Source organism: Vicugna pacos, chromosome 22 (assembly GCF_048564905.1).
Source record: "Vicugna pacos chromosome 22, VicPac4, whole genome shotgun sequence".
Lineage (NCBI taxonomy): Eukaryota > Metazoa > Chordata > Mammalia > Artiodactyla > Camelidae > Vicugna > Vicugna pacos.
The window spans coordinates 11,125,883-11,140,344 of NC_133008.1; the positions used below are offsets into that span (position 1 = coordinate 11,125,883).

Sequence of the window (14,462 nt, forward strand, 5' to 3'; positions counted from 1 at the left end):
GTAAAAGAAAAATTGGCTATAAAGAATAAACAGATTGGGAATCTCAGAAAATAAATTAAAACTTTAAAAAAGAACCAAATGGAAATTCCAGAACTAAAAATCATAATATACAAACTGAAAAATATTTGGATGGGCTTACCAGAAGACTGGAGATGACTGAAGAAATAATGAACCTGATGAAAGAGCAACAGAACCTATCCAGCCTGAAGAAACAAGGGAAAAAATACTGAAAAAAATCAAACACGAACATAGGTATAACTGGAGTCTCAGAAGGAGAAAATGAATAGAGCAAAAAGAAAAAAAAAATAGAACACAGGCTGAACTTTTCTTAAATTGGGTGCAAAACATTAACTTAAAGATCCAATAGCAAACCCAATGAGAATCAATTCAAAGACAACAATCTACACACATCACAGTCAACCTATAAAAGCAAAGATAAAAAGAAAATCTTGGTAACATCCGGAGGAAAAAGAATGCATAAAGAATAATTATTCAAATTACAGCTGAGTCCTTAGCAGAAACAATAGAGGCCAGAAGATCATGGGAGAGCACCTTTAAAACTGTCTGAAAGAAGGAAAAAAAAAATCTTGTCAATCCAGAAAAAAAAATTCTTCAGAAACGAGAGTGAATAAAGACATTTTCAGATAAACGAAACTGAAGGAATCTGTTGTCAGTACAACCGTCCTATAACAAATACTAAAGGATGTTCTTCAGGCTGAAGGGATACCAGATAGAAACTCAAATCTCCAAAAAGAAACGAGGAACTCTTAAAAACTGTAAATATGTGGGCAAAAATAAAAGACTTTTTTCTCCTACTTTCTTCATAAGGCATATGATTCTTTAAAAATTGTAACACTGCAGCAAGGGTTTTACAACACATAAAGGTGTAACAAGAGCACAAGGATGGGGAGTAGACGGAATTGTAGTGTGGCAAGATTGGTACATTTTACCTGAAGTAGCTCGATATTAACTCTAAGTAGACTGTGAAGAGTTAATCTCTAGAGCAATATTAAAAAAGAAAAATATAGAAATACAGCTAAACGACCCTAGAGGAATTAAAACAGAAAACTCAGAATATTCAGTTAACCTAAAGTAAGGCATAAAAGGAAGAACAGAGGAACAAAAAAGAGTTGAGACAAACCAATAACAAAATAGTGGACTCAAACCTAGCTATATCAGTAGTTACATTAATGGTATACAGAATATCCATATGCCAAAAGGCAAAGACAGAACGGATAAAAAAGTCAGACCAAGCTCATACTGTCTCCAAAAAGGCACATTCTAAATACAGTGAGCACAGGAAAGGTGGCATGATTATTGATATCAGACAAAGTGAAATAGAGTTAAGGAGCAGTGCCAAAGATTAAGAGGGATATCTTATAATGATAAAAATGTCATTTCATCAAGAAGACATAATAACCACAAACACGCATGCTCTTAATAACAGAGCTTCAAAACGTATGAAGCAAAAAAGGAAAGAATTAAAAAGAAAAATAGAAAACTCTACAATCATAGCTAGGAGTTTTAACATCTTCTCTCAGTAATTAATAAAAGCAGACCCCCAAAAATCAATAAGGACATAAAAGAGTTGAATTACCCTGACTTGATGTTTATGGAACACTACAGACAACAACTGGTGAATACACATTCTTTTCAAATGCACATGGAATGGTCATAAAATAAGCCACAATCTCAAGACTGAAATTCTTACATAACACATCTTTGGACAAGATAACTAGAAAAGCATCAGGTATGTGGAAATTAAACACCACAATTAGAAAATGAAAACACAGCATCATCAAAATTCATAGGGTGTACCTAAAGCAATGTGTAAAGGGAACTATATAGTATTAAAGGTTTACATTTCAAAAGAAGAAAAGTTTAAATCAATGATCTAAGTTTCCACTTTGAGCAGCTAGAAAAAGAGCAAATTAAACTCAAAGTAAGGAGTAGGGGAAAAAAAAGAAATAAAAGAGAAGTGAAATAAATGGAGAGATATACCATATTCAGGATCAGAGGACTCAATGCCATTAGTGTGTAAGTCCTCTGTTCTTCGAGATTATTTTGGCTATTCTAAAATACCCATGTATTGTTCATTGTTGATTCTAAAATTTACATGGCTACATTAGTATAGCCAAAATAATCCTGAAGAACAAACAGAGGACTCACACTTTCTGATTTCAATATACAGGTGTAATATTGAAGACAGTGTGGTATTGTCATAAGGCTGGACAAACAGATCAATGAACAGAAGAGAGAGTCTGGAAACAGACTCACACATACAACCATTTTGAACAAACATATCAAAGCAATTTAATGGAGAAAGGGAAGTCTTTCAACAAATGATGCAGATAGACAACCAGATACTTGCATTGGGAAAACCAAACAAAATTAACAGTAACAAAAACAAGGCTTGACCCCCCTTCTTGAGTGCCTGTGGCCCTGGGAAGCAGCCATGCCTAACTGCCAAACCCTCTGTCAGGCTCTAGTCCAAGTCCTCGCTTAAGAAGAAAAACTACAAGAAGTTCAACTGGTCTCGTATCTTTGTTTACCTCAATTTTTGCCAGAAAAAATTTCTCCAAACCTCTCAGGACCATCTGGTATGACCCCAATCCCATTCCCAGCCTGCTCTGTTCATCTCACCACTTGATCCAACGTGCCCCCTCCCTTTCCTTTCTCCGGAACCCTCGCACTGTGCCCTCGGGAACTTGCTCAGTGATCTGCCCCTCACACACACCTCCTAACCTCTCACTTCCCGCTGCCTCCAGCTCCCTCCCCAGGCTCCCTCAAGCCGAGGAGGTGGCTGATTCTCACAGCAGGTAGCTGGAGCGTTGGCAATGGCACCAGTAACTTCTTTGCTCCTCCTTGGCTGCCTCCAGACAAGTCTCTCCCACTCTTGTGAAAAACTGCCTTCTGCTTGGGTGTGCAAGCCTACTGATTTTACTCCCCTTTCCTCCTCCCGATGTTCCAGTCACTTCTCCTTGTTCAACAGAAGAGGCATAGTTTGCCCTTTTCTGGCTCTTCCGTATCCGTACCTAAACACTGGCATCCCTTAGGCTTGGCCCTAACATCTCTTCTCTTCTCTTACCACACCCCTTCCCTCTGGTCAGGTTTCTCAACTCAGCACCATACTGACGTGCGAGGCCGCATCATTCTTCACTAGGGGGAAGGCGGGCTGTACTGCGCAGTGTGGGATGTTAAGCTGCATCCCTGGCCTCCACCCACTGGATGCCAGCCCCAGAGAAGAATCACTGCCTTAGGTACATTCGTATGGCCTCAAATATCTCTTCTTCTAGCCAATGTCCTATTTAGTATCTCTTAGGAGGCTCGCAGGCCTCATTGAGCTATACCCACCCCCCACCCTCCCATCAAACCATTCGAACAAAGATGCCAAAGCAATTTAATGGAGAAAGGTAAGTCTTTTCAACAAATGACACGGCAACAACTAGCTATCTGCACTGGGGAGACCCAAACGAAATAACAGCAACATAACCAAAGCTTGACCCCACCTCTTTAGTGCCTGTGGCCCTCGGAAGCAGTCATGCCTAACGCCAAACCCTCTTAATCTCAAATCTCAACCTTAGCATGTCCTCAACTTAAGTTTTGCTTTGAAATGTATCCTGTCCCCAGGCGTCACCATCTTAGTAAGTGGCCTGGCCCAGAAACCAGGGAGTCATCTCTGATTCCTCCCACATCCAATCCATCTGCAGGACCAATAAGTGCTACTCCCAAATTACCGCTCAAACCAGGCACCGTCTTCATCTTCGCTATCCTCACCTCGGACCAAACCACAAAGATTCCCGGCCTGAATGAAGGCCATAACCTCTCCTAACCCGTGTCCTCTTCCACTCCGGCCTCCAAGCAGTCTACTCTCCACGGAGCAGCCAGAATCCTCATCCGACCAAAACACTCTTTTATTTAAAATCTGAAAAGACTTCCCATTCGCTTAAAATAAAACCCAAAGTCCTTACCCTAGCCCATAAAATCCTACATGACCTGGCCCTTACCTAAATCCCAAACCTACCTCTCCTCGCCTCTCTATGAAACCCCAGTCACACTACTACCCTCTCAGAACCTTCCAAGCTCCTCACCCCTCAGCGCCTTTGCATGTGCGGGAGACCTGCCTCCAGTTCCCCCCCTGGCTGATTCCTCCTCCACTAGGCTTTCTGGGATCACTCTGAACAAGTCTCGCCCTCTCTCCCACCACCCTCATTGTTCTCTACCACAGCACCCCGTCTGGCTCCTTAAAGCACTTTCTCACTTTGTCTATTACAGATTGAGAACAGTTTGGCTGCTGCTGCTGTTAACCTGCTTGTTTCACTCCCCTGGCAGGACTGTCACCTCCAGGAGGGCGGGGATGTGGTTCTCTATTGTATATCCAGGAACTGGCACAGAGTAGGTATTCTATTAAATGCCTATTGGTTGAACTTCAGGGGAAGGTGGGTAATAAGCTGCAGAACAAACAGCCACCTATAAATGTGAGATACCAACAGAAAACCCAATGAAGGGAACGAGTCAGTTAGCTAAAACAGCTCATGGCTTCCTCTGGCTATCCACTTGGGAGTTCTAAGCTGAAAGGAGCAAGGGCAGGAGGACCTCGTATTTCAGGAACAAATTTAAATTGAGTTACTCACTGTTTTCCATGATTGACGCCACAATTTCCTTTTATTAGCAGACATCATCAGACAAGACAGGAGACAGACACAAAAAAATGACCAGTCACTTGAGAGACGAGACAGAGACATTCCACCTATACAAAATACGCTTCCTGTCTGAAGGAGCTTCAAAGCTAGAAGTGAAGATAGAGCCTACCTACCAGCTAACAGAAGGTCAAATAATACAGGTGCTTCCACTGGCCAAAGATAGGGCAATCTGACCACCAACAGGATCTTAATTATACTGGATTGAAATACATCAAGTATGTTTATTGCTGTTGTTTTTTTCTGGAGCAGGGGATTAGGTTTATTTGTTTACTTGTCTGTCTGTTTATTAAACGGAAGTCCTGGGGGTTAAACCCAGGACCTTGTACCTGCTAAGCACATGCTCTACCACTGAGCTCTACCCTCCCCACAAAATACATCAAATATGTATCAGATCATGATGATACTAACAAAAAATAAAAATCATTGTTCATCATTGGAAGATACTAGAGAACCAACTTATTATTTTGAAAACTGGCAAGTAAACAGACTACCACACATATATTCTAGGTTTTCTTTAAACTGTTTTTCAGTTATTTGGATAACGAAGTAGTTGACGAAGTAAATCTTTCTTTCTGGATGTACTCTAGCTAATGAATAAATAAGAAATTGTAGAAATAGAATGTCATCAATGATGCCAAAATACAAAAAAAAAAAAAATCAGACATTTTATACCCCTTGATGAAAATGTCAACACCATTTATAAAACAGACTTAAGAAAAATTTGAACATGAATGTGATCTAGCCCCTGAATATGACTACCAACTTACCGGATATGTAAAAGAAGGGTGTGTTAAATGAGATCATGGGTATACAATTAATAAGGACCAGACTCTGGAAAACTATGGGGCAAACGATCTGGTTTCTTTCTATTAAAATATGCAAGGTAAAAAAGAAAGAGATTCAGAGAAGAAATCAACAGAGACTTGAAAGACACATCCACTAACTGCATGCATGGTCTTTATGTACATCTTTATTCAAGTAAACTGTAAAATAAATAAATAAATAAATAAATAAATAAATAAATAAATAAATAAATAAATAAAACGAGGGAAATTTAAATATGATACTTGATGATATTAAAGAATTAACTTTTTTGTGTGTGACAATGGTTTGGGGCTATATCTGAACAAAGAATGATTACCTTTTAGATATATATATAGAGAGAGAGAGAGAGAGAGAAAGACAGAGAGAAATATTTACAGATAAACTGATATATCTGAGATTTGCTTCAAAATAATCTGGACTAGAATGGGAAAGTGTGTCAGGATGAGACAAGATTGGCCATGAACTGATAACTGCTGAAGGTGGGTGACAGGCAAATGAAGGTTCATCATACTATTCTTTACTTCTGTAGAGAGCATACAAGAGGCTTTAGAAGTCCCAAAAGAGAAAGTTAAAAAATAAATAAATAAATAAAAAATAAAAGCTATAGTAAAGGACATCCCAGAAACTGACCACCTTGTGGTTACTTGGTGGGAAATTAAAGGGACGACCCTGGCTCTGGGAGGTGATCACATCCTGTCCCCAAACTGGCTCTAGAGCCAGGACCAAAGCAAGGCTGGGCTTGGCTGTGGATCTGCAAATTTCTGGACAAGTGGGGAAAGTTTCTGTAAGCTGTGCAGGAGCTTGTGTGATGGGCAGTATTAGGAGGCTGGAGGGGTGAGTGACAGGAACACGTTTGGGGTCACAGAATAGGGGCTTGTGGGAATCAGCAGATGAGGCAAGCTCTTCAGGAAGGGACTGAGGGCTTCTCTGGCTCTTTGTTTGTTTACTGACTCTCCTCTCACTAGAGAGGGCAGAGAGATACATCTGTTTTATCCATTCACTCCTACATACCCAGTGCCTGGTACATAGTAGGCTCATTATACTCGTATTAGTTTATTATCATTAACAGCAAATAAGTCGAGAATGGATAGACAGATGATGAAGTATGTACAGTAAAATGTTAATCACAGAATCTATGTGGTGGATATTCAGGCGTTCACCATTAAGTTCTTTCAACCTTTCTGTATGTTTGAAATTTTTCGTAATAAAATTTTGAGGGGAATAAAAAAACCACAATAAATAAGCTGAGAGAATGAACTCTAATAAGGACCAATAAAATAAATGCTACAACAGTGTTGCACGCAAATCGTGCTTACAGGTAACATATGGATCTTTGAATAATTTACTTTAAAAAACCACTGGTAACATCACTCTACATTTTTCTTATTCTTTTTTTTTAACATTTTTTATTGATTTATAATCATTCTACAATGTTGTGTCAAATTCCAGTGTTCAGCACAATTTTTCAGTCATTCATGGACATATACACACTCATTGTCACATTTTTTTCTCTGTGATTTATCATCATTTTTCTTATTCTTTGTTCTAAGTTTTTACATATACAGCATCTTATTTAAAAACTCACCAAAGCATACTACCATATAATCAGGTCAAATATTATTCAGCCTAAGCAGAACCAAGGTTTCCTTCCTCCTAGTCAATATTTATTTTCCTTTATCACTCTGCTGGTAAGACTTACAATTAGTCAAGTGCTAAAGATACAGCACATTTTCCAAGAAGCAACTGTGTCTTCTAAGTTTCTAGTTTACCCTAAAGATGTGAGCTTTGTGACTCTGGGTAAGCTATAACGTAACTCGACATTAACAACTAACCTAAGAACAATAGAAAGTACAGAACGGTAACTAAAAGGACTGTATCCTTAAGAAACAAGAGTGATCCTGGGCCTCAAAGAGGGAACCACATGTAGAACATTTAGACTTTCCTCTGCTGAACTAATAACACAAACTGGTTGTACTGGCAGAGATCCTGATTTATTCGGAGCTCAAACAAGGTACGCCCCACGGAATCTGAATTTAAACTAGAACAAACTGGAAAGAGGAAAAAAAACTGCCCCAAATGGAAGGCAATTTAAAAGTCTGAATGTATTTCAAAACATGACTTTGAGACATCGGGTTTCTTTGGGCATATCTTGCTTCAAATGAGGTATTTTCAAGAAACTGTATGTACCAGTGCCAAAGAGTGAAAAATTTTTTGAATTTCAAATTGAATTTATTATCAGAATCCCACTCGTTTATGGAAAAAGATACATAAAATATTTGGGATTTGAATTTCACTTACATGTTTCAAGCAGATATTTTTCTAACTAGGAGACATGATCAGGTGTCAAAGAAACAAAAGGAAAAAACTGCATAAAGTCTACTATCTAGCTTTTTCCCCATAAAATGGTCTCCAGAGCATTCAATGTTGGAACACTGTGTACTACGTTTATTAATACATTGATGACAGGACTGACGCACTGTCAACAGAGCAGTCTCCAGCACACCAGGTCAGAGGGAAAAATCTAGACAGCAAGAGGTGAGGGCTCACAGTTCTCAACTGAGTCACTAAGCCTCAAAGTGATAGAATTTCCAACCAAGCCCAGTTATTTTACTTTACACTTGAAAATGAAAATAAGAGACTCACTGGAAATGTTTCCTGTTTGTTTTAAAGACAATATCAGGAAAATTAACCGCATTTCAAAGAGCATGGAGGACCAGAAAGTCACAAAACATTTCTGTCCTATCTTGGTTTAATCTCAAGTCATTCCTCTGCGCCACAATTTTCTCTCTTTAAAGCCCCACCTCCAACTTACTGCTCATGCAGCAGAGATCAAAGGAATGAAAACAAAGGCTTTTTCTATCGCAGAACCAGTCCTTGGCTCCTGGATTGATAAAGAGCTCCCTTGCTGGGATTTCTAGAGGATTTGATAGAATAGGCTGGTACTCAATTACCCCTACTTACACATGGAATATTTTTTTAAAAAAATTTTGGGGTTTAGGGGGCAGGAATTAGGTTTATTTATTTATTTTTAGACAAAGTACTGAGGCTTGAACCCAGGACCTTATGCATGCTAAGCACGCACTCTACCATTTGAGCTATACTCTCCCAGCGGCTTAAGTGAGGAATTTTTGATGATGCACGTACTTCTTCTCATTTACTCTTAGAGCTAAACACAGTTAGTGTAAGAATGCCCTCCAAACGCTGCCTGCCAGACTTCCATTCTCGGGGCTGAGCTGTACTCAGAAAAAGCCTCTTTACCCTTCTAACTGGGAAGAAAAGACTAAACAGGCCAACTGCACAAAGTCTCATTATCTCAGCCCTCGAGTGGAGGCAGTCAAACACCACCATCATCATTTAGCAAAACCTCCATCGTGCTGCGCGATGCAGCTCTGAACACTTCCAGGGGCACTTACGCGAGCGCCTGGATGGCCAAATAGCCAAAATTCACGGTACAAACTCTTTGTCAGGGGCAGATTTTGATCCATGCCAAGAACAAGAATTGGCTCATACCCACAGACCTCTTTGAAAAACCTCAGTGCACAAACCCCAGAATATAAGAAATTCATAGATTCAGAGCCACAGAGAACCATGGCCTTTCATCACAGGATTAGAACCGCTGCTTCCTACCACATTCGGGAACTAAACACCAGTACTTACTTTCCATATAAGGAAGTCTCGGGGAGCTAGAAAGCTCTAAGAAAAGAGAATTGCAAAAAAAAAAAAAAAAAAAAAAAAGAAAAAAAAGAAAGAGAAGAGAATCGCTGGTTCTCAACTCTAAAAAGCAAGCCCTGAAAGGATAAATTTTATGGTATGTGAAATATATATAAATATATTTTAAAAAAGAAAAAAAGAAACCGGAAGACCTTTAAATACTTTGAAGTGATTATTCTCTCCACAAACTGATTAATACTTAGTTTTTTCCTAGGGCTTGGCTTGTTCCATTCTTCGGGGGAGGGGAGAACGCAGAGAAGGGTTGGAAACATCTTTAAAACAGTTCAACTGCAGTCCTGCCATTTCTAACAGTCAGGAGGATACAGAACAGTATTCTAAAAAAACATATGTTGAGAAATTACCTTACATATCCTAAAGGTTTTCATTCAACTGTTTATACAAACTATATAATCTATTCAAACAGATGCCAATTACTATCAAACTTTGATACAGCGTACAATGAATTGTTAAAAAAACTGCCTTTTCTCTACTTGATGATAATTTTAGCTCAACTTCTAGCCATGAGATAAACAAAATTCATAGCAAAGAATGGTTGTATTGGCTTCATAGTGAGATATCTAAGAAAAATGAGTAGGCCTAAATACTTCCCAATAGTAAAATATAAAGCAGTACAATGACAATTTCCAGCTAATTATATGATTTAAATTTGTGCCAAATAAATCACACCTGTATTGCCAGTAGAACAGAGCATCTGCACAGTTCTTAGGTCAATATACTGAACACAGGAAAAGTGTTCTTTTCAATCTTAAGATACTATCTCTAGATGTTACATGAGAGACAAGCCCCAATGATACTAAAGTGTGACGTTTCAGAACAATCATGCTCCACTTATTTTACTTTTAATCACGCACATGATAAAGACCAAGAATAACTGCTTATTATTTTAGGGAAAAAAAAACTACTTACAAGAGATAGCAGCAAACTGAACAGGTCACCAACATGGTGATGATAACTCTTGAAAAAAAAGAAGAAGAAAAGCAATCGTTAGACTACTAGCTTGCAGGAGTTTCACGTTCCCTTCCCAAGTGATCAAACTGACGAGGACTGCGCACCAGGAAAATGGATCTGAGTCTGTTCAAACGCCAGTAGACAGCAGCGCACCCCAGGGTACACTCGGCAGAACTCTATGTAAGTAATTCACATTTGTATTTAAAGGGACGTGTATTGATTCTACAGCTTAAGTGTTTAATCCAAAGCCATCTGAAACTGAACACAAAAACCTGCACTGACAATCAGCTTGGCGTCCAAGTCACTACCCTATGTGGTAGCATCCTCTGCAATGAAACGACACTATACTCCTAAAAATATGATTTTCTAGTGCTGACCGCTCCCTACCTCCAATCCTGTCTGAAGAACACTTTAACCTGGATCTCTGGTCAGTTGAATCTCAACATTTAAAAAACTGAATTCATGATATTCTCTTCCCATTTTTCTTTCCAAAGGCTTCTAAATCTGTTCCCGAGGAGCTCTGCCACTTCCACCCACCCAAACCACCCCTCAGAACCCTTTTGCTCACGCCTCCCCTGCACCCTCACAGTCACTGAATGCTGTATATTAGTCCTCTGAAGCATCTCTTCCCTATGTGGATTTCTTCCTTTCCATTCCCACCGTTAACACCAAAATTCATCGGGTTCGCCTGGCAAACTAACCACTAGCAGATTCAAAACTTTCTTCCTTCCCTTTCATTCTATCCAATACGATCTTTCATTCATTTCTACAATCACATCAGATTACTCTTTCTAAAATATTCCTTTCATTACATCACTTAGCAGCTTAACACTTTTCAGTACCCTCCTCCATCATTTCCAGGAGTAATTTCCAAAGAGTGTGTGACTGTGAGGTCAGAGGGAACTTGTAGCCTCTGAAAGGAAAAGGGAAGCAATTTGGAGGGATCTGGGGAGAGGAGTGACAAAATCTGATCCAAATTCTAATAGGATCTCTCAGCGGGGTGGAAACAGTCGGGGCAAGAGAAGCGAAGGGAAAAGCAGAAAAACCAGTTAGGGGGAAACGGCACGAATGGAGCTGGCTGCTAGCAGCCACAGCGAGAACTGGTCTGACTCTGGATATATTCTGAAGGCACATTCTTCAAAGCACGTGCCTTATATAATATTATACCTAATATTACGCTTATAATACATACAGAAATAGATAAGGTGGTTTGTGCTAAAAAAAAATGCTGACAGCAGCACGACAAAAATGCTTGGCGATCTACAGAATCAAGTCCAGCTCCACCCATCCTTCTCACTGCTCTATACTTTCAAACAGCAACCCTTCACTCCAGAACGTGATGCCCAGCACGTCCCCACGACAACACGTTTATTACTCCATCCCAAGCTTCTGCTCATCTTCCTCCCCTCCCCTGTCCCACCTTGAATCCCTTCCTTCCTCAGCCTTTACTTTCCCCAAAAAGACCATCTCAGAGAGCGGAAACAGCTAGGGCCCTTAGTACTACCTGCTTAATAGTTTGATATCAAAAGCTTCGTCATTAAAGTATCAGCTCCTAACGTGCTTCTTCGTAGTTGCTGCGTGCTGAAGTGTTTAAGCGTCAGGTTGACTGCAATTTACTTCCAAATGGTTCAGCAAAGATACGTACATACACATGGATCCACAGATAGAGCAAACATGAATAAGCGAACATTATTGAACCTAGGCGGTGGAATATGACACTTGGACTACTCTTTCTACTTTGCTGTATGTTTGAAAAGGTTCTGTGATTCTGGAAACAACTGCAGATTGAACTCCTGGCACACGAATCCCTGCACACTGGCCCCATCCCCTCCGCATCATCTGCTCCTCAGGGGAGTCGCTGTGAAAAAAAATCTGAAGCTTTTGAAGAATCTGTAGATTCTTAAAGAATAAAGTGGGAAATCATGAAACATAGAAATGGTCAGGAAAGCTGATTCCAGACATAGACTTGGTTCTATCCAGCTGTTTTTCAGTTGGAGAAAAGAGAGTAAGGGGCTTGCTCTAGGTTATACATAGATTCAGAAGGGTTTCAACCTTTTTCCCCTTCCTCCCCCGCAGCTTCACCAGGTCCTGAAAACCTCACAGAAGAGGATTTAACAGCGAAGTCTCCCTTCTTCCCTTCTCACCCAGTTCCCTGACTTATCTCCTTAACGAAGATGTTTTCAATGCTTCAAATCAGAAATGCTCTCCTGCATTAAAAATTGACCATAGTCCCTGAAGCAATTCAGCTCCTTCATGTATTAAAAAAAATTCTTTTTGTAGTCTTTTCAGGAGATAAAGGGAACTAATACTAATTCAGCACTAATATTTTTATTTTACAATGTGGAAATGGGAACCTGGAAAAGTTATCCAAGGTCACAGGGATCATCCAGCTGGGAGCAGTGTATTTCAAAGTGTAATACAGTAACTCCTAGGAGACACCTTGTGTTTTAAGACCTGCTCAATTCTGCCAAGGGCAGGAAATGCAAGGACCGTGGTAGAAGCTATGAATCAGAACCAGATAACGTAGCTAGCAGGTCAAACCTGAATCATGACACCGAGTAGCCCATGTACCACAGGAGGCTTTCACTACCCTGAAAAACAGCAGAGGCATCGAGACCCAAGGCTGGGCACGGTGAGCCCCAAATGGGGTCTTGAAGAAAGGAGTGGTCAATGTTACCAGCACATTAATAAAGTATGAAGTATGAGTATGAAGGCTGGAAAGGCAGACAGAGGTTAATGAAACAGTTGAAGACAGAAACACAACAAAGGGGCACCTTGTTGTTCTCTAACTCCAGTAGGGGAAACAAACCCAATAGTTATATTTGGTTACTACAAACTGTTTTAGTAACCCCAGAATTCTGACACTCTAAATCATCTATTACCGACTGGAAAGACACCCTATATAACTGATGTTACAGTGGGGTGGAGGGGAACAAGAGACCTAATGTAACCAAACGATAGAAATTCACCTACCATTTTTCCATTGTAAACAAATTATGATTTACTTGTAAGCTAATACAAGTTTATTCCAGAGACCAAAAGGGGTTCAAATATTAAAATGCTAAGGAAGTAACAGTATTTTCTTTCTTCTAACAGAGGCAATAGAATTATCCACTCAGTACAGTGGATATTCACTGAATGCTCACTATGCATGCAAAGCACTGTGAAGCCACCAGTTAGTGTCAAAGAATAAAACAAGAGCTGGTGTTCCCAAAAAACTGTGGCTTCAGTCTGTTTCACCCCCACATGATCTTGCACTGAGGAAAAATGACTAAAAGGCAAAAGAGGAACCAGAAAGAGGGTGTTCTAAAGCTCCTTTGAAGCTATGCCTCTGTCGCACATTACAATAAAAAAAGTTTACTTACAACAGAGATAAAGCTCTATTTCACGAAGAAGTCTGGGGGAAAAGTATTTCTTAACCAATCGCTCTAAGTGCTTGTTCCACTCAGGAACGAGGGCAGGAGCGCCCTCCCAAAGGTATGACGCAGGGGTTTCTAAACAATACCTCTTGTTCTTTGGTAATTAGTCTCGCTCTAGATCAGGCCCCAGCTACCTCCTGGCACTCACTAGATGCACGGCCTGAGCTCAACGTTATTGCACAAACTTGTCCTGTGCAACTAGGACAGCCTATGAGGCAAAGAGGGCAATTTCTATTTTATTGGTTTGATCCGTTCCTTTAAAGTTTAGGCAAATGAGGCCTGTGGACTTAGCACGGCTAAAGGGGAGACAGTCGTTTAGGGACGAATCCCAGCTCTTCCTTGACTCGGTATAAATCCATTTCCGACTGCACCGTCCCCACGCAGGGACGTGATGAGGAAAAAATTCCCCTAAAACTCCTTCCCAAGGAGGGTCCGCCGGAGGTTACCCTCCTCGCGCTCGTGCCGGGGGCCCCCGAGGCTGCTGCGATCAGGAAGTCGGGGGGCTGCACGGGGTCAGGGCCTGACTCGGACCTGTGCGGGGCCGCCCCCTTCCCCGCCCGGCCCGGCCCGGCCCGGCCCGGCCCGGCCCGGCGCGACCCGGTCGGTCCTCACCGCGCGTCCCTCCCAGGGCAAGCCTGGCGCACTTACCCCCGGTTGGGACCCTTAGGGATGAACCAGGGCACGAGGAAGCCGACGAAGCCCCAGAACACGCTCATCACGATAAGAGGCACCGTGAGGCCCGTATACGCCATGGTTGTCGCCGGAGCTGCCAGCCCCTGCCCCGCCGCCTCACTTCGGTCCCACCCGGAAGTGTCAACACCGGCCGCGTGACCGG

The 14,462-nt window shown here is 41.0% G+C and overlaps 1 protein-coding gene across 1 annotated transcript in view; it reads right to left on the reverse strand.

Moving 5' to 3' along the window:
* ATP6V0E1 (ATPase H+ transporting V0 subunit e1) overlaps positions 1 to 14,462 on the reverse strand; it is a 29,564-nt gene extending 15,102 nt beyond the window's left edge. The window contains exons 1-2 of the mRNA XM_031689357.2: positions 14,276 to 14,462; positions 10,167 to 10,214 (exon numbers count right to left, since the gene is read on the reverse strand). Of these exons, the coding sequence (XP_031545217.2) occupies positions 10,167 to 10,214; positions 14,276 to 14,379 (152 nt within the window). The 5' untranslated portion in view covers positions 14,380 to 14,462. The remainder of the gene's footprint in view (positions 1 to 10,166; positions 10,215 to 14,275) is intronic.